This window comes from Falco naumanni, chromosome 1 (genome assembly GCF_017639655.2).
Source record: "Falco naumanni isolate bFalNau1 chromosome 1, bFalNau1.pat, whole genome shotgun sequence".
In the NCBI taxonomy this organism is placed as follows: Eukaryota; Metazoa; Chordata; class Aves; order Falconiformes; family Falconidae; genus Falco; species Falco naumanni.
The window spans coordinates 98,795,144-98,821,932 of NC_054054.1; the positions used below are offsets into that span (position 1 = coordinate 98,795,144).

Sequence of the window (26,789 nt, forward strand, 5' to 3'; positions counted from 1 at the left end):
AAATTTTCTGTTATACTAATTTTTGGAAGTAAGCTAATAAGCCAACACGGGAGGGGTAAAAAAAAAAAAAAAAGAGGTGAAGAATGTCAAAAGAACAATGCTTAGAAAACACACAGCTTTAACTTCTTTTGTGAGCCCTGCTACATTATTTGGAGAATCAGTCGATTTGTTTATTAAGCACAAGGCCAGTGTACTGTTTTGGTTTGTGTTTACTTGAGTTTGAGATATGTGGTGATGAAATCAAGACTTCAAAAAGCTTTGAATTTCATGTTTGCTTTTATTTGTGCTAGACTAGGTGAACCCAGTAACACATGGTTCAGTCAGTTCCAAGTTTGCTTTTGCTTTTACTTGACTTCATTCTCATTGCCTGATGGCAGTATATCAGGCAAACTTGGATCACAGCATCAATTGTTTGAAATTATTGTTTAGATTATGTTCAGTTTCAAATGGTGTGAAACTATTTGTAGTGAGAAATGAGCATTTGTTTATGATGATAAAAATAGTTTTTCATAGCCTACATTTTTTTTCATTGTATGTAATAGCAACTGTTACAGCTCAGAATATCTGTGTGTTTTTTCAAAGTGGTAACGGCGGCACCGTTGTGCTCTTTGTGTGCGTTTGGGACTGTGGACTACACTGAAGAGGAGCTGTTTCTGCTTCACGCCAGGAAGAAGAGGGAAAAAGACCAAATCTTTTCTTGTCCCTTAGGGGAAAAAAACCAACACCTAAACCACCTCCTTTTTCCTCTTGCCCTCAAAAATTTGGCTTATATCTTTAAGGTGGAGGGTTTTTTCCTTTCCTTTTCCTACCACCTTTTAAGATGTGCTGTACTGGCCTTTCTCTTCCTTTTTGTGGAGCTTCTCTTGGAATCTGTTTTAAGGGGTTATATTTGAAATGTTCTTGAAGGCTGCCTTCTACCGTGGTCTGGCCCGAATAGAAATGTGAAAAGTTCCCATTACTGAGCTGTAAAAGAATACTGTAAATGGGTTATGCAGGAAAAACCATTTAGATAAAAATGCAATTTTCCCGTCTGCATACACTGCTAAGAATTAATGGCACATTCTTCCTAAATGGGTACTTCTATATTATATTTTCACCTTAATGAAATTCTTTCCAAAACAGGAGTGTTTCATTTAAAATTTTTGAGCAAAATTGATCTGTCTTTATCCTCTGTGCTCCCCCCACTTTAGTTAAATCTCACTGGAACGACTACTGAGGGCTCTCTGCGTACTTTACAGAAAATAGATGTTGGGCTTAAAGGTCAGCATCACGGTTGGCTCTGCATCCCTTCGCAGGGCGCACGTCATGGGGCTGCTCTTACCCCTGTGGCTTCATGTCTGGATTTGTGCTTTCTGATGGGGTGGTACATGGTGAGTGTGCCAGCTGTGCTCTTCCTGGCTCTGCTACTCGGCGTGTGGCCACCAGGTGATGGAGACATGAATAAGTCACTTAGCAGGTCATTTTTTGTCAGAAATACTCCAAAAAGGAGAGTGGTCAAGCCTATCGTGGCCTTTGCCAGCGTCACCCCAGCATGGGTTTGTTGCACACCTGGAGCAGAGGCCAGTCCCAGCCAACAGAAACCCAAAACATATATTCATGCTTTTTAATGGTTTCCGTTTCATTAAAGGGTTTTAATGTAACAGTGAGAACAGAACTGTACTGTAGGAATAGGGCTAATAGAAAGATTCCTGCTTTAAGCAGCTATTTACTTTTGAGTTGCAGTGGGGAAAATGCTTTTATTAAATAAATTGTTTGGTGTTTTCATAGTGTTAGCAAAATGGTTCCCACATATAAGCAATACTCGTAACGATGGAGACACGGATATTAGTTGTTGCAACTCAAAGTCTCCATTTGCAAAATAAAAATTACTTCAGCAGTAATGCTGAGCAGCCTTTTGCATCGCTTTTGTGACAGATTACTCTTCAAGGGACTCTGTGCTTGGAGTATCCCCCAAAACATGAAATACAGGAAAAATGTAAGGCCTTTTCTCAAAGCAGTTCTGGTGCCTGTAGAAGCTACTCTGGAGCTCTTCTCTGTAATACTCTCTTTTTTGGACACCTTATTTGAACTCAAAATCTGGATGGGCTATTGCAGGCATCCTGCATCAGGGTTTTAGTGGCTTTTTTACCCAGCTGTTGCTTCCCTGCCTGCGTTCAATGGGTCTGCTGCTGCACAGCTGTGTGAGTGTGGTCAGTGGGGGTACTGCTGCTGCCTTCACCGTAGCGTGAGCCCAGGCAAGTACAGGAGACGGTGTTTGTGATGGTCCACGTGTGTGTGTTTGGGAACTGGGGGAAGAATTGCCAAATAAACACTCTTGAAGATCCTCTTACGTGCTTGTGACCCGGTGCTGTGCCCAGCCCCGCTTGTGTGCACGTGGCAGCCAGACGGCAAGGCTCGGCGCGGGGCACAGGCAGCTGGTGTTCTGACAGATTTTTCCTTTGGGGAGGACAGCAGCGATCCCTGTTTAAAACTGCGTGTCTTTCAGACTCGATAGGTAGGAGCCGTGCACATGCTGCAGGGCCAGGACAGCCCTCAGCCGGTGCCTCCGCTGCCGCCTGCTCGGGGCTCTGCCGCTGGGCACGTGTGGCTCCGCTGCTGGGCACGCGGTGGCTCCGCCACTGCCTGGTCACTCCTCCCTGCGCAGCGTTTGCAAGGAAACGAACAGCTTCAGCGGATTCCCCCACCTGCCGATTTGCAGATTCCCGGGAAATGGATTGCAGAGTTCTGCAGCTCATTATTCAAAACGTGTTCCCGAGCTCCCGCAGCGCGTAGCTATCGGTGCTGTGCATTGGTGACTTTCCGTTCGTGTTGACACCTTACTTCAGAGGCTTGGCACCCGTTTGTTTTCTTTCTGACTCTCACTCTGAACTAACACTGAGCTTAATCCAAATTCTGTTTGGAAAAAGGGGTATTTATAGTCAGTGAGGCTTTGACTACTTACAGTCGTCTTCCAATACTCTTCCAATCAAAGAACAGAAAAATACTCTACCCCTCATCAGGTGGGTTATGCAACAGCTATTTATTCAGTCACAAAATTTCCCTTTTGTGATTCACTTTTTGTGAATCAGAGGAGTTCAGCAGAGATTGCAAATCGCGACTTTTACAGCCAAATATGCAATCCCCCTGGAAGCAAATGTTGAGAATTTAAATATTTCGGTCTAGTTCTTTGTAACTTGCAAGTCTTGGATTAATGGGACATTGGCTCTTGAGATTTTGTGTAAAATGAAATTTTAAAAAGCCCACAGAAATGATTGCTCCAGGTAACTCTGGAAGACAAACGTTTCTGAATAGTTACAGTTTGCTTTTTCATCGGTGCTACTTATAGTATATATATACTCGTTGGTGTAGTGTATAGTGTTACACCGAGTGCTATTTTTTATTATTACTCAGCGTGCTCTGCCATCCTGACTGATACAGAGGCCTCTGCAGGGCAAAACCCCGGGCAGGTGCAGAGGCCTCGCTGGTCACCTGCTGGGCAGGACATGTCACCAGGCAGCGCTGGCTCTTCCCCTGCTCCTCAGGTGAAAAGGTGCTGCTCAACCTGGGTGTCTAGGTCTTGTGCAGCCATCTTACCATCAGGGAATGGAAAACTTGGTGCCTGAGAAGGAAAATGCAAGACAGCTAGGCAAGCCATGGGCTGCTGCCCGATTCTGTGCTGGCGGTTTCATGCCCTAGGACAGGAGTGCCTGTCACGGGAGGTGTTTGCAGCCCCGTGTGAGCGGTTAGCTGTTCAAAGGGTGCTGCTTGATTCCACTCTAGATAGAAATTTCCTATGCATCGCTGGTTTATTTTTTAATTATTTTTTTTTCCCTTTTGGTGCTGTGTACCTGGCAGGCACACTGCATACTAAGTTGTGCATTTAAGCATTGGTTGCTACAGTAAAAATCTTGATGGCCATTGTTTCTACCAAAAAAAAAACCCTTCTCATCTTCAAAGTCACTGCTGTTACAATAATTTTCTCTTTGAACATGTCAGGATTCTGTCTTTGATTATATACTGGATTGTCTCTTGTCATTGCATAATGATTTTTTTGGGTAGACGGAGACATTTTTCAGTTCATCACAGTGCATCCCCCATCCCAGTACTTCTTTAAAAAAGAGACTTATGTTGAAAACAGGTATTTAAGACTATAGATCTTCAAGAAAATAACTGGTTTTGACTTTATTTTCCTGGGAATTTTGTAAAGCTGATGTGAAGTATAGCTTTCTTTTACAGTTTGAACTTAGACTTTCAAAATCTCCCTTTTCTCCCACTCTTCTTTTTGCTTTTGATTGCACCAGAAGTCATTATTTCAGAAATTTTCTTCCACTTTTTCATTTGCTGTTTTTGCAGCTTACACTACACAAAAAGACTGAATCTCTGTAATTCCACCACCAGTTTATTCAGCTTTAAACAAGTTTTTGGAGAAAAAACCCCGAAGAGAATGGAAAAGGGGGTTTAGAAAATTAAATAATGCTTATTCTTTTACCAAAAAAAGAATGTGAAAAATTAGGTTTTTCCATTTCATGTGTCACTATTCTCTGAAGCTGGGAAAGCTTTAGAAAAGGAATGTTGGAAAAGAAAATGGGGGGAGATAAGTGATTAAATAAACATTAACACTCATTTTTATGGTTACTGAGGAAAGGGGAGAGAAGAAAGGAGGCCAACTTCTAAAAAAATACCATGAAAATGAAAAAACATTTGTAAAAATGAGTAGGCTGGTGCTGTGTTGGTGATGCCATTCTGTTGGCCAGCTCTGTGGTCTGACATCCCTGCTCCTAGGTGAGGAGGTGGCTGTGCGGGAGTGGAGGAGGCATGGCTCCAGCATGCCATCCAACAGGGTGGATGTCAGTCAGTTGGATGGGTGGGTGGGTGGGTGGTTGGCTGTTGTGGAGGTCAGTCAGTCAGTTGGTTGGCAGCTGGTTGGTTGGTTGCGTAGTTGACTGCTGTGGAGGTCAGTCAGTTGGCTGGTGTAGAGGTCAGTTGGGTGGGTGGGTGGTTGGCTGGTTGGTGTGGAGGTTGGTCAGCTGGTTGGATGGGTAGTTGGCTGGTGTGGAGGTTGGTCAGTTGGTTGGCTGGGTGGTGGGCTGATGTGGAGGTTGGTTGTTTGGTTGGGTGTGTGCCTTTGAGGTGGCTATCTGACCTGGGGATTGAGCGCTCTGCTGCCAGACCCTCCCTGCCCTGCTGTCTTTTGAGGACTTGTTCAAAGCCTGGCAAGCATACATCTAGGCCACTTCCATCAGGAGCTGTTTTTTAGTTTATATGATGTGTACTGGTGGTCTGACCACTTTCCAGGGACAAGAGTTTCTGCCACTGCTGTGATGGGTGCTCGCTGGCATGTTGTGGCTCTCTGAGCACAGTGGTGGGATGAAGGTGCCCTAGAAGCAGAGCTCCTCTCCCACTGCTGCTGAGTGATGGAGGGATGTGCCAGCTTTGTGGCTCTTCATGGTCAATGGCTTGAATTGTGGTGCTGCACTAGTACGATGTTCACCTTGGATCAAAGGGCAGGGGACCTTCTGAAATGGAAGGTGCCTTGGAAGGTCCGCCTGAGCTAAGTGGAAGCCCAGAGCATCTGCAATTGTCTTGCTCCGTGTGTATGTGCAATCATTTCTATCACTGAATGATGCTGATGCCACCAGTATAAGGGGGAAACTGGACAAAAATGGGGGACAGTAGCACTGCATCAAGCACTGAACAGAGTTATCCCTGGGAAAATGGGTATGCTGTGCGAGGGGCAGGAGACCCCAGCCCAGGTAAAATCTGCAGACCCACATCTAGTCATGATATGTGTGCACACTTCCAGCAGGTTGTTGTAAAATCGTATTACTTGATGAGTTTGTTGCTTCAGAGGGTTAAGTGCGATTGAATTAAAGGTACCTTCTCAGTGGGCTTCGCCTCCGTGGTTCCATGTGATGGAAGTCTTTGCTGTAGAGTTTGTAAATCCTGGCTGTGGTTTGAAACAGGCTCTTTCTGCCCTTCTGTTTTGTCAGGAAAAGAGCTAAAAAGGACTTGCTGTATCTTTAAACTGGCGGATCCTTAAAACCTCCCTGGGAAGTAGAAGGGGGAAGGGACCCTTTCAGTATTAATTAAACAGAGATGTCTTGCTGTAGACTTCAGGGTTTACTGATAAACGCCAGCCCCTCACCCACGCCTGGTGGTGGCTGCTATTATTTAATCAGGGCTATTATGAGGAATCTGAGAAATCCTCTCTTTCTCCTCCTCCGTCTTCCATTTATCTGTCCTCCCAACCTGTTTGTTTGTGTATGGTTAAGTTCTCCATGCCAGGGAGAAGCAGAGTGGAAATGTCAGGGGTCAGGCTGCAGGCCGGTCAGGCAGGGAGCAGGCAGCCCAGCTCCATGGTGCAGCCTTTGACTTTCCGAGAAACCGGAGATACGCTGGTTCCAGGCGAGATTAACTCTTTCAGCACAGCTGCCTTCTGCTCAGGAAAACCTGGAGGACTGGAGGCAAGGTGGGTACGTGAAGGCACCGAGTCTCTGTTCATGCATATATCCTTGCGGTCCCGTTGTTGGGTGTTCCTGCTGTCATTGCACTCACCCTCTTATCTGAGCCCAGCAGGCCCAACATTTCATCTGCCTTGGCAGCTGTGCAGCTGGAGGATGCGGCTGCGTGGATCCAAACTTCTGAGAAGGATGGCGGGCAGCATGATTTGTTGCACTGCTATTACCGATACCTGTATTTCTCGGTGTGTTTTCCAATAAACAGAGCATTCATCCTCAAAGGGCGCGATGCTGCTGTTCAGAGGTGTGTTTTTGAGCAGCGGCGTGACTCGGGGTTTGCCACTCAGAAGATACCTAAGACCAGTCTGAATGCCCTTACCTTCAGGATAACCAGTTTTGATGTTGGGCTGACTGACTGAGTATCTCACCGGCTTTAAGATGTGTGTAGCGTGGTGGTTTACATGTGCAGCAGCCCTGGCTGGTGCCACAGTGATAGCTGGGGTTTGGTGAGTGTTGGTTGCATGCCTCCAGCTGTAGTACCTGTGTCTCGCCCCACCTGCGTGCAGGACAGGTATGATTCAGCGGTGGGGTGGAGGATTTTGTTTGTTTGGTGCTGCCTTTGCATGGGGGGTGCAGCAGTGCAGCAGGTGTGGAGGGGCCAAGTCCTGCTGGTTGGACAGAGCTCGAAGTGCAAACAGTGCCCTGCTTGGGGCAGTTGCAGGTGGAGATCACAAGGTAGCCCTTACGCTGCCACCTGGTACCTTCCTTGTATTTGGCTTTATTTCAGTAGTGAGGTGCTTGTGTGGAAGTTGCCTGCACTAACGGTCCCTTCTGCAGGGGCAGGACGGGGTGGGGGTCACACGATGGCAGTTCACCCCCGTGAGCATCAAGGTTGTGTTTGCAAAGTCCTTTCACAAAGGGGTCTCGGTCTCACTGCTTTGTGCCTGATTTTATGGATGTGTTCGTGAGCTTTAAAGCCCTTGCAGAGCCCGTGCTTGGGAAGGTTATTTAGCTGTTGCCTGGTCAGCTCACTCCAGCAGCAGTGTTCTGTGCTACACAACCTCTTTGTATAGGGGCGGCGGATGTGCCACAGCACAATTCTCTGTTGTAACTTGCGTGAGTAAAGGACTTGTGTCGTCTGTGTCCGGGAGGATGAGGCCATCTGTGCCAGCGTCCCCCCCTGACAACCCTGCCGTGTGGAGAGCCCCTCAGGGCAGGGGGACGAGGGCGCTGCTTGTCGCCTCTCCTGCTGCACCCAGTGGGGCCGGGGCTTGGCGAGGGGCTCCCCACCTCCCTGTGCACCCTGCGCTCCTCTCGCTTAGCGCTGCACCTGTGCAGTATTTGCTTTAAACTTGCCTTCCTCCACCGTCCCCTGTTGACTTGCTGACCAAGAGCGGTGCAGCAGGGGAGAGCGTCGCTGCTGCTGGAGACCCTTCTTTGATGGGCCGAGCGGTCAGAGGGACCTGCCCTTCTGGCAGGGCAGCCTGTGCTGCTGCGCTGAACGAGTCTCAGCCGGGTTAACAGCATTGGCACAAGCAGCTGTAGTTGTGTATGGGACAGGAATAAAGTCCAGTCTCTCTATCCAGAGTGCCCCCCACGGCGAGGTCCCCAGGGACACGCTGTGCTCCCGTGTGCCGGCGTGTCGGCACTGCTCAGCCCTGTGCCCCTGCCCTTGCCGGGGGAGCAGGTGCTCCTGGGCATCCCCTCCCCGAGCGCTGCAGGGCAGAGCCCACAACTGCCAGCACAGCGGGGCGAGCTAATTGTCTGCCACCTACTCATTTTCCAGGGATATTGAAATTGTTGTGGGTCATAAATCACATGAGCATATGGCTAGAAAGGGAACACAGGCCCGTATTTTAGCTTTGGGTTTGAAGATGAGACTGTCTGTCCTGTCTTGTACTGGCCCGTTTTGTTGATTTACTGGCCTGTGAAACTTTAGAGTTAATTTTTTGGTGAAGCAGTGAAAGTCTGTCTACCCCTGACTTCCTTGCTTGAACAGCTGTTTGCTGCTGATTCGTTGCTATTCTGAGAATTTCGTGAAGACTCTCCACAGTGATGTGACAATTGGAAGAAAAAGATGAGCTTATATTTTTCTTTTCCCGATAGCGGCACTTACGTACCTAAGAAAGCCAGGTTTCTTTGTGTGTGTTGTTTTTTTTAAAGATGCATTTCCCTTGCTGCCATTCCTCCTTCACATGGTTACATATTTCTTCTCATGATTTCTTTGCTTTTCCTTGAGATAGATTTAGTTTTAAAACATGCTGTTCAAACAAACCCTGGTCCTCCATCAGATTTATGACCCCCAGCTAATCCCCACACTTTGCTGCTGTTTTATGGGATGTTTCTGAACATGCCAAATCCATTATGTGACAACAAAATTTCCATCTTTCTGTAGCCAAAATAAATGTTGGGGTATACAAGAATTTGGGATTTTTCTGTAACAGAAAAGACCTAGCAAGAATTTATCCAGAAAGTGCGTTTTGGGTGGATAGCATCAGGTATCAGTCCGATTTGCAAACACTGGAATGTTTTCCTGCAGATTTTGACTCTTATTCAACAAACTCAGGCTTCCTGAGAATTCTGCTTTTTTAAGTTACTTTTTGTAGACTCTTTAGAAATTGTCCATGAATTACTAGGGACTTGGAAACCATGATTGGAAAACGGTTGTTTCTGGAGTGTCACACCTCTGCCTTCTGTGCTCCTCGGGCCAGGGGTGTCTGTCTCTGAACCGTGTCTCTGCAGGTGCCTTGGTGAGACCCGGCTTTGTCCTGGGGTCTCTGCTCTCCCCTTCCTCTCGCTCTGTGACCGGTGAAGTTGTTTGAGTGGCTTTTGGTTTCAGGGAGGCTGTTTCCCCAGGTCCCCTCATATAAGCTGCTACTTCTGAGGCACAAAACTGCAGTTGGAAGTATCCTAAAGAGGAATGGGATGTATTTCAAGGTAATTCTATAAATAAACCAGATAAAAGAGCTAAAGATCCTGGATGCTGTTTCTTCTTGGTTACTGTTAGCCTTTGGTAAACTCCAGTTGTATTTTCACGAGTATCCTTGAACTCGTGTGGTTTAACCCAGAGCATTAAGCACATGATCACCATTTCTTGGTGTGCAAGAGCCTCAGATGTGTGAGGCCCCTGGGAGAGATTGACTTTGCCTGTGGCAGTTTTGTGTTACGGTCTCTCGTAATTGTGAGTTATAGATAGGGCAGAGGCACCTCCAGGAGCTGCCGGCGGGGCTGGGGGGGAGAGGGGAGGGAAGAGGTGGGCAGCTGGGCGAGCCTCCATTCCCAGCCCAGGCTGCCAAGCTGGATGCAGATCTGTCTTTGGGATACGAGGACATGGCCTCTGTTGATTTTGTAGGGAACAAGGCGACTGGACACATAAAAGTCTTTGGCCAGCTCTATCCAAGCCTTCACCTCACAAGAGACCAATACTATTTGAGAGACAAATTCCCTTTTTTACATGTGGCTAACAAGTACTTATTTAATTTGCATCCTGAAACTATGCGACCACAAAGTTCTTTGAAGGGAATCTTCTTCTTTCATTCTGTTTTCACTTCATTTAAGGAAAATAGAGATTTCCATGCATAATATGCAGGGCTTAAATATCGTACTTATTGTTGTCATTTCTATTTTTTCCCCAGCAATTATGTAGAAGCTCTTGCACAAATCTGATGAGAGAAAGCTGGAATTTACATGTTTCCTCCTCTGTTGCGCTCTGTGCATAATCACCAGCTATTCATTGCCTTTACAAACTCCATTAATACACCCACTTGCCTTGCCAGTGTGAGTGGGCATTTTCGTGCTATTTTTGGAGGCCTGTGCATGGAAACTCGCAGAAGGCTGAAGGTGATACTGCTGGTTTTGACCTGTGTGTCCTCAAGAAGAAACGAGCGGTTGCAAAACTTACCAAAATGATATGACAGGTTACAGAATCAGCGGACAGCTCAAGTAAATATTGCTCTTTCAGGCACCATCCCCTGGTGAAGAGTGAAGCAGGTGGTGGCGGTGCAGCAGCAGTGAAGCTCGGGCCAGCTCAAGCCGTTTCTCAGTATTCAACACGCATTAAAAGGTTGCGTCATAATGGGGAAAAAACTGCTTGGGGATGGGTGAAACGGGATGCATCTGAAGGCAGCCTGATGCGCTCAGAGGCTGACAGTGAGCACTTGGCGGTGTGGACTGGTGGTGGCCACTGGTGCGGTGCCCACAAGAGAGGGCAGGTCTGTGAGGGGATCCCAGGAGGGAAATGGCAGGCATTAGTCACCGTTAATCAGCTTAGCTCCTTGTTAAATGTCTAGGTGGCAATTTAATGCAGAACATTTAAGTAACATCTTTTTTTCAATTCGGCCTATCCTGAAATAATACTAGACATTGTCCAGGAACTGCTTTTAGTTAAATGAGGGAGTACTGGACAATTTCATATGACTTCTGTACATGCAGAAAATTCCACTTTGGATTTTATGAAATACCTTTTATTTGCTCGCACATTCTGGCTGTCAAGAGATGGATTTCACATGGGCTGAAGTTGTGCGTAAAGCTGCCATGTGATAATTAGCACACATATGAAATAAATTTGAAAGTATTGGGTGCAAACCCCAGCATTTCCTTACTCATCGGGGGGGTGTGGGTTATTACCCTCGGTGAAAATAGGCTCACCGCATTTAGTTAGCGCAAGTGAGTGATGTACGGCAACAGCAGAGAAAACATGGGATCAGTCAGCCAATATTCACTCCTGCCGTGGAGTTCTCCTTTTTGCATTACAAGCTGGATGCAGAGGTAGGGACATGACTGAGACCGCTGCAGTCCTTTGGGAGGGAGGGTCAGGAGAAGCTGTTTGTAGCCTTCTCCCAGTGCCAGGCCTGAGTGTAAGTTTGATGGAGAATTAGGTAACTCCTTTCTGAGACGAGCAGAAGTGTTTGGTTTCTTTTTTTTTTTTAGGGTGGGTGGGTGGTGGTGGTAGAAGAATAAGCCCTGGAAAACAACTCAGAGCTCCCAGAGGATTTGCTGGTCTTGGATGGCAGCGTATGAATGTTGAGAGTGTTGATTCAACTATGCTGGGATGGGTTGCAGTTGCCAGACTCCTGTTTCTTTTCTCCTGGAAGCATTCAGAAATGGTTTGACTGTTGGTGGCAGTTGGTTTGGTTTGATTTTTAAAGCCAGTTTTCCTCACTTGAGCAGGGTTGTAGCTTCTCATACTGTGCAGAGCTTAGGAGAGCATGGTGCTGGTGATGGCTCTGGGGAGCCCAAGCAGCGGTTCAGGGCCATGAGGTGTGTTGGGTGGGCTTTAGGCTATGGTTGAAAGCTTGGCCGTCTGAACCTCAGCTTTAGTGGCCGTTCCACATGAGCTATGGTTTGCCTGCGTGGGGCATGACAGGAGCAGGCTGGCAGAAAGTGGCACCGCAGCACTGTAGTTGTGATGGGACCTGGTTTGCAAGAATGGTCTTTTATCTGAGAGCCAAACCCCCAACATCGGCCTCTTTGCAAGGGGGGGCAGGCACATGGCCCCCTGCCGTTTGCGTATTTTGCAGTGAAGCCAGCCTGAGAGTTAATGTGTTAAACCAAAAAGAGGAACTGAAGGTAGCCAAAAGAAAGGAAGGATATGAGTTAAAAACAGTCCGTTGTCCCCGTGGCTGTCTAGCAGGGCACAGGAGCTGGTGCTGTCCGAAGGTGTGGAGCTTCTGGCTTCCCCCTTGGACACAGGACTTGTATTTCTTCTCGGAGAGCTGTAGAGTTGGAAAGCAGCAATTCAGCAGTAGGTTCCAGGGAAATCAATAGATGTAGGCAGTTTCACACTTCCCTGTAAAGCCACGGACGCGTGTTGCTCTCCTGCTGGGCAGTGGGCAGCACCATGGGGAGCTGCGGGTTCCCCTGTTATCGTCTCCTCCTGGAAGCGTGGAGGGAACACTTTTTTTTAAAACAGCAATGTCGCTCTCCTCATCCGCACATCATTCATTCTGCGTCTTCAAGGTCATGCTACGTGTAAGATGACTGCCACCTTTTCCACTGATAGGGTTTGCATTTTCCCTACTTAATAGTATTTTCACCAGTTTCTTCAGACACCGGCATGTGGCCAACAGTCTTGAGTTTGTCCTGGAGTGATATCTGCCCCAGCTTGCTGTTGGAGCTGTAGGGTAGGATGCTGCAGTCTGGCTGTAAACCTACAGCCTTAACAGCAAACCCTTAACACTGCTGTGGGTTTGGGCAGCCTCCCTGTCGTGGTGTGCTCATCCTTTTGTTGCTCCTGGTGAAAAGAGTAGCATGAAAGGAGGTCAAGGGAGAAAAAAAGAAAAATATGTATTCTCAGCAAGCACTCTGTGTCTCCTGTTATGTAAATTCTGTGCAAACAGCGAGCACTGATGGAGCTCCATGCCAGCTCTGAGACCACTGAAAGCAAAATAAACATCTTTGCAGCATAGGCTGATACATGCTCCCTTTAGAGTCACGGGCACCTCTAATTAATCATGCTGTCTGTGGAGGAAGAGGCTTTGAGGGTGGGAGGACGTTGCCAGACCTGATGGGCTGACAGAGGGATGGGCACCACTGTTAAGGGTAAATGTGCCGTGTTCCCAGCCCCGGCGAGTGGGGATGGCCATGCCTTGCCTTGCCTTGTCTTTAAGGTGAGCGGTGTCTTACCTAGCTGCAGCAAAGCCAAATGCTTTATTCCTGGTTTGTGGGATATACTAGTGGTGTGGGACGGTGCTCGGTGCTGTGCACACGTTTTTGGCTAAAGAGCCTTCCCTCCTTTGTGAGAAAGGCTTTCACAGTGCAGCTCAGCTGGCTGGGTCTCAGCAATAAATCTACGGGCTGGCCAAGCCAAATGACTTCTTGAAATGTTAATGAGTGAGATGTGGCCGATGCTGGGGAGTTGGGGGGTGTCTGCACAGCCCTCCTGGTTGGCGGAGAGGGGAATCGCCTGGTTCCCATTTCACCTGTGCTCACCATTACGAGTCCTTGGCATCAGCTGTTCATCTTAACCGTGAATGCTTCCAGCTTCTGTTAATTCTGTTCATCTTGGGGAGGGCAGTGACTTTAACATCTTATGGGCTTTAAAAATTGCACAGGTTACACAAAATAAATGAAGGAGTAAAATCAGAGTAAGAAGTTGTTTTTGGTAATGGAGCGGATGGGGCTTTGCATTGAGTGCCAGCGGAGTGCTCGGTGCTGCAGGGTCCAAAGCCAGAGACAGCCTTTGCCCGAGGCATTTAAAATAAAAAGAGACAGACCCAGTCCATAGCAGGGTACAGGTTGCCAGAGGTGAAAGTGGTGCAAGTTTATGGAGTAAGCAGGTGGCAGGTGCCATGTTTGTGTTTATAAACAAATGCAAAACATGTGCTTACTGGTACTCCTGGGTTAAGAAAATGCCTTTGTTTGGGGTTTTGTCAGTGCTACAGAGGTGAGGGAGGAGGTGGCTTATTTGTTTATCAACACAAATGAACTAGTTGTGTTTAAAAGTACCATTTTAGGAGTAAATTAATCTGTGGAGACTAGGTCCAGTGTGCAGGGAGACATGAAATGTTTTCAGACCTTATTTTTCTTGAAAACTGAAAAAGATGATTCTGTACTGTGTACAAATGCGGAGCTATGTGCCTGAACCAATATGTCAAACTGTCATGTGGGAGATTTGGTGAAAAACATCTTGTCCTAAGGGAATAATTTTAAACACTATATGTAGGTTTGCTGCCTCATAAGAGATCATTACTCAAATCTATTCCCTCTTATGGTAGCTCGGCCTCTGCTTAACGGGTGCAGAGTGAACAGAAGCCTATTAACGCATCCTTTCGGAGTGCTTATCAGATGGTAGAGGGGAAACTGATCTCTGATCAGGGAATATAGTGTTTTTGGCCAAATCCTGTGATTTAGCCTTAACAAGATCAGTAGCAATCCAGGGGCTTCACGCTCGGCTGGCCATCGAGGGCGGCGGTGGCAGGGCCGTGCTGTGCTGGGCGGCCGGACCCTGGGCAGCGCGGGCGGCCGAGGCTTTGTCAGAGCCAGTGAGGAAGTGTAAGGGATGAGCCCTGGGGCAAGGAGCCGTTCCAGGGATCTTCACCTCCTGTTTGTCACTTCAATCTCACAGGAACGCTGAAATGTGGAGTGGAACCCATTCCCAACCAGACCCCTACCAGACTGTGACTGCGCTCTTGCTCCTGCTTGTCACTGCCTCCCATTCCTTTTCGTGGTGGTGGCTTTGGCAAAAATGAGAGGAACGGCATGAGCAACACCTGAAGAGCAGCATAAACTCCCGTGCCTCCATGTAGCATCCGCAGTTGCCTTGACTACACACCATCCCTCCCTCATTTAATCTCCTCTGTCACAAGACGATGCACGTAATCCGTGCTAGCATTGCAGGTGAACTCATTTTTATTGGGATTAGCTTACCTAAAAATCGGGACACATCGGGGTTTGCACATGCTTGATGGAGTCGTCACAGTTAAGAGAACACCTATTTTTATAAAGTGCCTAAGAAGATGCTACATGAGGGAAGAGGTTTTACATAGCAGCTTGATGTGGGCTAAGGAAAAAGAGGGAGTGAGAAGGAAACTGGAGGGATTGAAGGTGTCTATGTATACATGGTGTCTTCAGGAGGGAGGAGAGTGTCAGGATCTAATCTCACTGGAGAGAAATGTGGTTTTCCTGAGCTGATGTGAAAAAAGCAGTCTGTGGTGTGTCTATTGGATTTTTTGGTGGAGCAGAACTCCTTGTCTTCTCCCTGTGTCCCCACTGCTTGCTACTGGCCAGGCTCCTGTGTTAGTTGCCCTGCTGCCATTAATGCTGTGTAAACAAACAAACAGCAACCTTTTATTTTCTGAAGGCATGCATACCTTTGCAAAGTAGAGCGGAGGAATGAAAGAGCAGCTTCGGAAATGTGCAGGGTCAGAGCAGAGGATACGGGGCATGGGAGAAAGGCTGGGTGAGTCTTTCATGGGCTGTGCTTTTCTGTCTGTCAGCTCGTTTGTTCGGGACTTCATGATTGAAATGTGTTTGTGTGAGTAAAGCCTCTTCAAAAGCTTAATGTGTGGCTTTTACCTAAAAGCAAACTTTAATATTGTTTTTCTAAAAAAAAAAAAAAAAAAAAAAAAAAAAAGCTCTTTTAGTCTTTTGGGAATGTGAAGCTGTCTGTGTGCGTCTGTCCCTCTAAAGGAGAGCAGCCTGGCATTTTTTTCCTCCAAACTGCTTGAAACGGTTCTTAACATTGCTTTTGTATGTTGTTGTAACTGATGAATGTTACAAGCTATTCAGAGGATATTTTGAAGTATTTACCTAAAACATGCAGTTTGAACTGCAATAAACAAACTTGCTGGAATAGTAGCTGTACAGAAGCGTGTAAGGGCTGTGAAAATGGCTGGACTTTGTTCACTTTCATGTTCCAATGAATGTTTGCAAATATTTTTTCGCCATAGCCACACAGCTCTTCCCGATGTTGTGGCTGGCTCTTGGAAGTGCCTGTGCGCAAGCTGAGCTAATAATACTAATCAAACCCCATGTTAACTTCCAGGGCATTCAGTGATTATTGCAGGAATTTTCTCTGCTGTGAGCAATTTTGCACAGTTGGCTGGGGTACACGGGGCCGGATTTTCCTCATCTTTATCTTCCTCTGAAATACAGAGGATGGGTTTGCTGCTCTGGGCAGGGTTCGGTAGCATGGGCCAGTATAATCAAAGTAAAAGGAAGAAATAGTTTCCTGTGCTAGAAACTTAAGCTGGATCCATGCAGTAACTGACTTTTGGGACCACCACGACTTTGCCCGGCTGCAGTGTGTGAGAAGGTGCTGCGGCCGAGGGGGTGCTAGCTGCGCCGGGTGGAGGAGCCCCGCTGCAGTCGCAGGCTGACGGTCCTCCCCGGCTCAGCACCCACCATCACATATGGGAGGCACAGGCTGCCACAGCCGGGACGTGCTTTAACCATCGCCCTTCGGGGTGACGGTACCGTCACGGCTGAGCTGTTCCCAGACAGACTCCTTTTGGTCTTTGGTCGCTTTATTGCTTTGAGTTTCATGCCTTCCATGTGAACACATTGTGTACTTACGTGTGACGGTTTATCTCTTATCTGTACTTCAACATTTGCTGTTTTCAAGCAGCACACGCTTTCCCAGCTGGGTCGTTTTTACTTGCATCTGTCCCAGGTTCTGTTGTGTCACATCCTTCGGTTTGGAGAGGAAGTCTCCACCCAGACCATCTCGAGGTCTTGGGTGTGGAGGATGGCTCTTATTAGAAGGGTAATTGCTTTTATTAATAACGTGGATTTCTTCCAGTAGTTGCTAATAGAGGCAGTTGTGCAGTTTAAACATAATTTGTTTGAAAATTCCTTGCTTCCAATTAGGTGTCCTTCATAACTGACAGTGATTTATCTGAAACTTGGCAACTGCGAGGCAGTGACGTGATGACACCATCTTGCGTTACCTGACTAATTTTAACCTGCTGAGGCACTGCTGGTTTGAAGGAGGCAGAGAGACAGCAGGGAAGGAAGAGTGTTACTGTTTTGGACAACCATCAGGCAGTATCTCGTGCTTAAGGACAATTCTCATCAGGTGGATCAGCACACCTTTAATTTTTTAATACAAAGGTTTTTTCAGAGAAGCATCATAGCTTTGTTAAGACAGAAGTATTGAAAAAAAGTAAATTGCACTGAGTGTTTCCCTCTAAATAGGCTTTGAGAACACTTGTGCCAATGCAAGTCTTTTTGTTTTGGATTTGAATGCATCATTTTCTGTGCTCCTTAACAGCAGACCAAGAGAGCTTGAGCTCCTGCACAGTGGTGTTGAGTTAGGCGTCATGTGGACAGTGGCAATCAGCATTGACTTGGCAAACCTAGAATCAGATCCTGCTTACCTTGTTTACTTGGGTTTTCCTCTGAGGCAACGAATCCAGCACTGCAGGATAGATTTTGCTTTGATTCCGTTGTCAGTTGTTTGCTTTTGAATTTTATCCACAGCAAATGTTTTAGGAATAATTTGCTGGTTTACAAGTAAATAAGCCTGATTTTTTATTCTTGAGATGCTTGTGGCATTTGAACTGCCTCACTTCATTGTTGGCTGAGGACCTGATCCATTCCGGGTGTCGGTGGCATCTGCACGGCCGATGGAGATGCGGCTGCCCGTGCCGGCAGAGCTCTGGCTCTGATCCCGGCTGTGTGCCCGGGCACGTGTAGCCGGGCGCCAGGTCCTGTGCCGGGAATGCGCTCTCTCTGTTTCTTCTGCCAGTGTCCTCAGCCCAGCGGCTGGTCTCCTGCAGCCTGATAGTTGACGCTCCTTGCAGAAGCACCACTGAGATCTCTGGGCCCCTTGTGGCAGCAGTTCAGCAGTGGGACACTTTCCTCTTTCTCTGCAACAGAGGAAGAAAACTGCTGTCACAGAGACTAATCTCAAGGCGCTGGCTTTTCCTGTACTGAGACCAGCATGTCCTGTACAGTCAGGGAGACCCAAGAATAAAAAATATCGGGTACTGTGTGCATTGCAAGGGACGTGAACAAATACAAATAAGAAAAATGTTTCCCTTTCTCAGTTCTCTGTACAATCCCATTTGAGTTCAAAACATTTTATAAATGTGAAGTTATTCAGGTGTATTTACATTCAGGACAGTAAGTTTAAATCGAACACTTCATCAAATGGCATTTATTTAGAGAGGTTTTTTTGCCCTGTGATTGTCCCACAGTGACACCATGATGTCAGTGTGGCGTTGGTGGCCCTGCCCTGCGCTGCCAGTGGGGCAGCTCCGCAGCACGGCCATGGCCCTCTTGTGAAGGGCTGAGCTGAAATGCTGACATGGAGATGTGATGGGGCTCGGGGGTAGCAGGAAGGAAAGGTAGAAGCTCCCCACATGGGCGCAAAGGCAGGCTGTGCTAATGCCATCTCTGCTGCCGAAACTCTGCGCTTGGGTATCATGCAGCGAACTGTGCTTCAGCTCTGCTCAGTACTGCGTATTTATCCAAACTGCCTAAAAAACCCCAACACCAGCTACAGGGACTGTAATCGACTTCGGAGTTTAGAGAACGTGAGCGTCTTCGACCTGCTGATGTTGGATTCTTTATTCGAGCAGTGGAGGAGGGTATCTTACAGAAATGCAAACCCAGAGCGCGGCTGTGCTAGGCTGAGGTGTGTAACAGAGCTTTGTGTTGATTTTGCACGTGGTTGCACTAATGCAGCGCATGGCTGAGCAGGCAGCAGCACTGCCCTGGAGCCATGTGCCTTCTCCCATCGTTTATAGCATCTTGTCCCCAGGTTCTAATTAGTTTCTCTGTATGGTGTGATGATACTGTTTTGAATATGAGCATCTCTGACATTCTATAATGAAGCATTAAAAGCATTTTCCAGTTTAAATCAGGGAGTTGCAGACTAGTTTAAGATTATTTTTTAGTGTCACTGTGATCGTGTAACAAGCTGTTCAGTTCCTGTTTTGTATCTGGTGTAGCAGCTGGTTAAGTGAAAGAAATACAACTTGCCCCATGAAGTGTGGTAAATCCGCACTGCTCAGCTTTGTGGAACATGAGAAAGACGATGTGAAGTAAAGTCTTAACGTGGTTAAACATTCACAGCCATTTTTTGGCATCTTTGGCACACTCCAGCATCACGCTCAGCCCTGCGCCACGGGAACTCTCAGGGTCTATCAGAAATTATGGTCCCTGCATTTGCTAGTGCTGCAGCACGTCTGCTCTTGTGCTCTGGGTGAATGTGAACGAAATGGTGGATGGGAAGAAATACAGGCTGGCTGTCAAGATGTTATTGGCTTTTTGTTCTTGCCTTGCACTGTTCTTCTATTTACTCACTGTTTTTGTCCTACAAAAAGCCCTTCTTTCAGGGCTGGGGGGCTGTCTGCATGGGCTCGGGCATCCTCCCTGGCAGAAGCAGCGGCGTTCCTGGGGGTGCATTAGCTCCACGAGGGTTTTCTGTGTTATGGGGCTGGCAGGCTGGCTCTGAGCGGGGAGAGAGGAGCAAGCCCCAGCCTGCATCGGCCGCTGGACTGCCCAGTCCCAGCCAGGGTAGACACCAGTCACTGCCATGCCCTTCCTGAGGGTCTGTGAGAGGGACCCCGTGGAGGGGCTGTTGATAACGTGAGGAGCTACAGGGTGAGGGATGAAGTTTGGGGTGTGATTTGCATTTTGGCTTTTTTGTGTGATTTGATTAAGAGTGGTAGAAGAACTGAAGAAGTGATTGATTTCAGAGAGGAAGAAAGTGATGGTCTCTTCTCCCAGATAGCAAGTGATAGGACAAGAGGAAACGGCCTCAAGTTGTGCCAGGAGAGGTTTAGATTGGATATTAGGAAAAATTTCTTCATGGAAAGGGTGGTCAGGCATTGGAACAGGCTGCCCAGGGAGGTGGTGGAATTGCCGTCTCTGGAGGTATTTAAAAAACATGTAGATGTGGTGCTTAGAGGCATGGTGGACTTGGCAATCCTGGGTTAACGATTGGACTTGATGATCTTAAAGATCTTTTCCAAGCTAAAAGATTCTATGATTCTATCAAAAAAAGATGTCCCTGGCTGTGCCAGGCAGGGAGAGGGCACGGGCACCAAGGCAGACTTTGAAGATGAGAAAAATATATTTGCAACAGATTACTTGAAAGTATGGAAGCAAGGAAAAATAGTGGAGTGACAGTGGGAACGAGTCACGAGTACGTGGTAATATACTTTGGAAGGAACAGTTTTAGCTACTTTTCGTGTGAACTGTAAAATCATAGGAAAAAAGCCAGGGACATTCTTTAGGGTGTTCAAGTTAAACTCTTTCAGTGGTTAGCAGAAACTAATGGTGGCTAAAAATCATACGAAGTCCTAAAACAAAGAAATTATAAGAAAAGTGTTACCATGATGCTGCATTAAAAGAGGTAAACAGGGAGGCCTGTGCCTGTAAAAGCCTGATGATAGGAATGACCTGGAGGGTTCGGGGCTGGTTTGGGGAGGTTTCAGTATCGGTTTCAAATAGTGGAGGGTGTGCAGGGCGTGAAAACTCCCCATTGTGCTGCCATCCAGGACAGACATGATCAGCCGTGTGTGCATCCCCAGAGTTCAGACATACTGCTGATTTACTTTAAAGCAAGTGCATGTGAAAGAGAATATTTCTGGTGGTTTTCTGGCGCAGTGAAAAATTCAGCCGAGAAGCTCACTGCGGGGTAAGAGGGAGCTGTACGAGTGGCGGTGATGCTGTGTCCCCAAGCTGGGGGACGCTATGGGTGCCAGAGCTGGGGTGCGAGCTGACGGGGCAGAGGCAGGTGCGAAGACGCTTCCCACGTGCTGCCGGTTGTGTGAGTTGCTGTGGTTGCATTGCACGCTCCTCCTAACGCTCTCTCTGTGAACCCTTTCCAGCCCACGACCTTCCCCCGAGCAAGACCTCGGCCACGGCGCAGACTGGCAGCCACCTGCAGTGCCTCTCGGTCCACTGCACGGACGACGTGGGCGAGGCGAAGGGCCGGACTGCGGTGCCGACGTGGAGGTCCCTGCACTCGGACATCTCCAACAGATTTGGGACTTTTGTGGCTGCCCTGACTTGAACAAAAGAAATTATTTTTTTTCTCTTTTTAATTTTAAAGGGCCGCTACTGCTAGGTGGACTATTTTTCTAGGTTGGTACCTGCTTAGTGGCATATGGACTGGAAAGGGTTAATTTAAAGTAAACCTCAACTTTTTTTTAATCTTCTGCCACAGTATGTTACCAGTGTTAACCCTTCTGCAGTTAGCACACTTTTGCTTAAGATTTTCCTGCTAGACCACTTTTTCCCATTATTCTGTAACCTTGGCATACATTTATAGATGAGGCCTTTTCCTTTTTCATCTCAGCGTATGTCCAAGTCACGTATGTCATAATAAGACAAAGATCATCCTCCTCCTCCTTCCTCATTTGCTTTGTGTTTCTTCTTTTTTTTTTTTTTTTCCTTTTGTTTTGCTTTGTTCAGTGCTTATTACAATGGTGATCCTGAAGAACAGCAGTTCAGGAATAAACGCCGGTTAAAGTAAAATGGTCATCATTATGTTATATATTATATTGATACCCAGCTTTTGCCAGTCACATACAAACCAAACAGTTAATGCTCTGTTGAATATTCAGGCAACGAGCCTGCCCTTTCCTGAGAAAATGATGTTCTGTTATTAATAATGTTCAGCCTTGTTTGCTCTCCGCCTTCCCCAGCGAGGTGAGGACGCTCGTTCCTGTATTTACCCTGCTGAAGCCCAGAGACAGAGCTGTCATGAATGGGCTGGTTCAGGCACAGCTGGGGAAGGTGTAGAGAAGTTTCTCTAAATAAGTCTAACAGGAAGTTTGCTTAATAATTAAGAGCCATTGTCTCCCCCACGGAATGGCCGGGCTCCCTCTCCACTTGCGAGCAGGGGCGGGCTGTGCTCCCCAGCGTGGCCGTAGCCTCCTGGTCCTGGTGATGCTCCCACAGTTCCCACTTTATCACTGCCAGAGAAGAAAAATCTCCCGGAGGCACCGCATGCCTCCTGTGTGCACTGTGCTGTGGCATGGTGTCACGGTGTCCCAGGGTAGGAGCTGGCACCCACGGTGCGGCTGGGTCCATCGCCAGCTGTGGCCGGTGTCCCCAAAGCCCTGCCAGGTGGCACAGCTGCACCCTGCCCATTTGTCACCCCTTTTTAGCTGAAGGAAGATGCTGTCAATGGGAAGCGGGGTCCAGCGTCCCATGTGCTTCTCTGCAGGGCACCCCGGCTCCTGCCACGGCCGTCCCACTGCAGTGGCAGCAGCTGGGGGACAGCCTGGGGAGGGACACCCAGGGGTCTGTATTCCCAGGGTCAGCATTGCCTGATCTGCCAGGGCAGGGAGACCCCACGTTAGACCCTCCTGAACTTTGAGGCCCCATTTTTGCCACGCATTGAAGAACAGCGTTATGGATGCATACAATAAAAGGAAAACCATACTTCCCTGCTGGTGATAGATAATACTCATTCGAGAAGAAAGGTGGAAGCAGACCAGATAAATACACGACTGACACGATGAGCCGACACTACTGTGGTTTTACGTAACGCTGTGCATTATTTGTGTATCCTCTGTGTACAGGAGCGCGAGCCGTCCCGCCCCGCGCAGGCCAGCTCGCTTTCCTCTGCTCCCTGAAGCTTAATACCACCACGGGAGATTTAGGTTTTAGCTGTGAAATAAAGGTCGGCCTCTCTAGGGTTGTTTATTACTCCTGTCATGAATTCACAAAATGTGTCCCTCCTCAAGGGATGGAGTTTGAAGACTGCTTTGTATTTTATCTTCGATGATTGTGCTGGGCCTTTAATTATTTTGAAGTGATGTTCTCAGTAGACACCAATGGAGAGGAATTTCTGCCTAAAATGCCAATGGCACGGGATGGTCTGAAATCCTCACTCGGTTGTGTGTGGCTTCAGAGAGACTCGCAGTGTTTGGAAATGTTATTTGAATGTGCTCTTATTAACCGTGCATGGATTGATTTCCTCTTACGGGTCTGGTCAGTGACTTGACTTTGGATAAATTTGGATAGTTTTGAACCTTGATGTTCAATATTATTTTACTTTTTATTGAAGCTGGAGCTGCCACGAGGATGAGGATTTTTGCCCCTCCTGGGGCAATTGGCTGTGGAGATGCCTCGCACCTGCTTGGTTTGGAACAAAAAGATGGGATGCTTTGTACCTTCTGCAGGCGCGTGCGCCACCGAAAGCTCAGAGCTCCTCCCTGTCCCTGCAATAAAACAGCACCATCCCCAGTAAAATACCTCCTGGTAGAATAGTTGTCAACCCCCACTCTGCAAGGTGCCTCTGTGCCTGTGATTTCTTAAGTCCCGGTTCACCCAAATATGTGATTAATTTAAAATCCTGCCTAGCAAAGCACTTGAGGGCTGGGGCGCCTGCCAGGGTGAGCACTGCTGAGGTGGCTTCAGCCACAGCTCCCACCCTGTCCCGGCAGCTCCCACCCATCCCAGCTGGGTGAGTCTTGGAGTAACCCTAGCGAAACTCATGCCTAGACATACAATACCGTGTTTCAGCACTTACAGCTGGGAAATTAGGAAGAGTTCATGGTCTGGGTGGCACGTTCCTGTCCTGCAGCAGTGCAACCCTGATGGCTTGCCTCTTTGTTTTTAGTTTTTCCTGCTGTATTCAAGAGAACAGGTTTTTCAGGCTTCCTGAGGTCAGGGATGCACACCCTGTGCTACCAGGGAGAGACCTTTCAGTGAACACTGCATTAGAGATTTCAGATCGCTTTTAAAGAGAAATCCTTCTTTAAGTAGAAATGTGGTGACTCTGTTGGTCTCACCCACCCTTTTCTTCTGTTTTGCTCTCTGCAGCATGTGCTCCTCTGCTGGAGCTGCTGTTCCCCTCCACTTGGAATTTAACTTTTTTCCTTGCTTAAAAAAAACAAAGTGCAAGCAATTCCTTAAAAACCAGTGGAGTCCTCTAACAGTTTTGAATCCTATGAAATGAGGCGGATGGGCTGTACTGAAGCCAGGGCCGTGTGTTCAGCTGCTGAGCTGTACAGCATGGAAGTGCGGGGCTGCAGCACACGGCTGCCCCGGCTCATCCTGCGTGGCTGGCGCTGCTGGCCCCAGGTGGCTGCAGCAGTAGGACGGGATTTTTAGATTGTGAGGAGTTAAAAACAGTGGTTGGCTGTCTGCTGGACCTTAATTCGCTGTGTAGTTTTGCTGGATAGCATGGTCACATGCCGTCCTGCTAACCTCCTGCCCATTTGATCTTGCGTAATTTAAGTAACATTATCAACTGAACAAAAGGAGAGGTTGGGAGCTCTACTGGGGCAGCTGTGAGCAATGCCACGACCAACCTGTGTTTTCATGGTTCCTTTGCTTTTTGCCAAAGATCAGAACAGAAACGGTACATATGACTGACCAGGAGGAGCATCACTTCATGCTCGTAACCTGGTGTATTTGGTACTGGCAGCATATGCTGAAGGCTACAACTTTGTTGCAAAGCTCGTGTCACCTGTAGTAATTTCATTGTGCTCATTTTTTCTATTAATTTGGCACTGAATGCACTGATATTTTTTTTTTTTTAACATATATAAAATATCAGCATAGCCCTACATGGTAAGAATTGAAATGAGTTAATTTTCAGGATATTAATAATACTTCTAACTGAGGCATGTTTGAGAGCTGTAGGTAAAAGCCTGTTGTGCAAGAGGTAAGTTGCACTCTTGTGGAGAGGGAAACAGAGGCACAGACAGTGTCAGCCCGAGCTGGGTCAGGGGCACGTTGGTGGCAGAGCTGAGCTGAACCCGAGGTCTGACCTCTGCTCGCAGCCCTTGCTGCTGAGCCGCACGGCTCAAGGCTTGCTTCCTTCAGAGGGTGGGCTGGGGCAGCAGAGGATGGAATTTGAAGAACTACATATTCCCCAAATGAGTGGGTAAAGCCAGAATAACGTAAACTCACACCTGCTTGCCCTATAGGGCTTCCAGATAGCAGGGGTGTTGTACCAAAAAGTCAAGGACCTGTGGTAGATGTGCCGTTAAGGGGTGCACAATCTGTATTGTGAACAACAGCAAAAATGGGGCTTCACATTTGTTTTGGAGCCGTCTCCCTGCCTCGCCTGGCTTCGGCTTTCCCCTGCAGCCCCGTGCCCAGGTGCCGGGGAGCATGGACATCCCTGGCCTCCCGACCCAGCTCGCTGACTCCTTTGGTGTTTGCTGAAAGAAACTCTGCACTTAGTCTTCAAGTTTAAAATGTAGTGGCAAGCTGAGGAAAATCTCTCTTGCATTTAAATTGGGAGGAGTGATAAAAATATCTCTTTGCCAAAAAAAAAAAAAAAGAAAAAAGGAAAGAATAGGCTTTATTTATTAAATACTCTTACGATTTTTTTCCAGATCACTTTTCCCTAGGGTTACTAGTTCTCTGCTATTCTAGCTCGGTTTTTAGAGCATCAGTGGGAGAGGGTTTAGACTCATTTTTATTTAGTTAAGGATTTCATTGTGTGGTTATGGTGGAAGGGAATGAGCATCAGAATCACGTCATCTGGGTCATTTAGGGACTGTTTCAGATACTGTATGTCTGCGTGGTCATTCTGAGGCTGGCTGGCCTTCCCACACCAGGAATCTGTATCGGGCTTCCAGGCACCAATGGTAAGGCAAACGGAGGAAGGGGTAAGGTGAGCACAGGTCAGCGAAACGCGTCTGCTGCTAGGAGGGCTGGAGGAGGTGGGGGGAGATGCGGACAGAAACAAAACTGGTGAATTTTGATTATTTTTGTTAAGCTGCAGTGTAAGGTTTTCTCAACTACTAGATTCACAGCTGTTCAATGGATGGTGTGTAAGAGCATAACCCATTTTTATAGAATTGTTTCTCCTTTATTGCTTAAGGCTAATGGAGGAAATAGTCTAATTTTGTCTTAGAAATTCTCTATTAGAATTGTTGGTTTGAGTCCATCCGCTCATAGATCCTGACTGATGAAACTGCAGGCTGTGATTTCCGGCAGTTACAACTTTATCACTATTTGCTACCCAAGAATATAACAGCTTTAAAACAGCCTTAAGCAAAAGAATGTTATTTCTTTGTACTAAATTTGGTTCCTGGAAAAGAAAAAAAAAATACTCAAAACACTGGTAATCCGTACTGCATAGCAAACTCTTCTGAAAAATGTTATTGCACATGTAAAATATGAAAACTTGACTCTGCTGTGTGTTAAGCAATCCTGTAATCTTTTTCTTTTTTTTCTTTTTTTTTTTCTTTTCTTTTTTTTTTTTTTATTCTTGTTCAATTCATTTCTGAAATGCTTGGTTGGAAGACTGTGACAATAGCTCATGAAATTGAGTGTTATTTTTCTTCCTTTTTTTTAAATATGTAAAGTGCAGTCTTCTGTATTCATGCATATTGTACATATCTGTATATGTTTTACTGAGCAACTAAATAACAATAAATATGATGTTAATGGTGGCTATTGTATATTTCATACCATGTTTGTTAATTTTTGTAGTAGGTCCTTTTTCCCCTGAGACATGAAGAAGTGAAGCAATACTGTTCACATACAGGTAAACCCTGGCCCTTGTGATGGTTGGTACAACTTTTGCCTGTGATCTGGGGAAATCCTCACTCCAGCTGGCTTCCCTCGCCGGCAGGGCTGTCCCACAGAGCCGCTGGCCACAGGAAGGCATGGGGACGCGGTTTGTTCCTGGTGCTCCTGGGCTCTGCAGGTTCCTCTCTGCCTGCAGTAGGGTGACCACCTGCCCCGGCAGCTCATGGTGCAGCCCCACAGCCAGGTCCAGCCCCTTGCTCCTGGCTCAGAGCTGGCTGACCCAGAGATCGCAAAGGTTGGAACTAACCGGCGCGATCAGAAATTACTTTTTAGCTGAAGTCATTTCTCTGATGAACAGCAAATCCATGAGGTTTGCTGAGCCCCTGTCTGTAGTAAATGGGGCTGGATGAGCAAAGATAAACCTCCTCAGGAGCTGCAGCTGAACCTTGAGGA

The 26,789-nt window shown here is 47.2% G+C and overlaps 1 protein-coding gene across 2 annotated transcripts in view; it reads left to right on the plus strand.

Annotated features, from left to right (window-relative positions):
* MN1 (MN1 proto-oncogene, transcriptional regulator) overlaps window positions 1-26,789 on the plus strand; it is a 111,980-nt gene that overhangs the window by 14,714 nt on the left and 70,477 nt on the right. The window contains exon 2 of one of the 2 annotated variants that reach the window (XM_040611689.1): window positions 20,720-26,257. The exons of the other annotated variant lie outside the window; for it this stretch is intronic. Coding sequence (XP_040467623.1) covers window positions 20,720-20,904 — 185 coding nt within the window. The 3' untranslated portion in view covers window positions 20,905-26,257. Of the gene's footprint in view, window positions 1-20,719; window positions 26,258-26,789 lie in introns of those variants that run through there. 2 annotated transcript variants of the gene reach the window in all.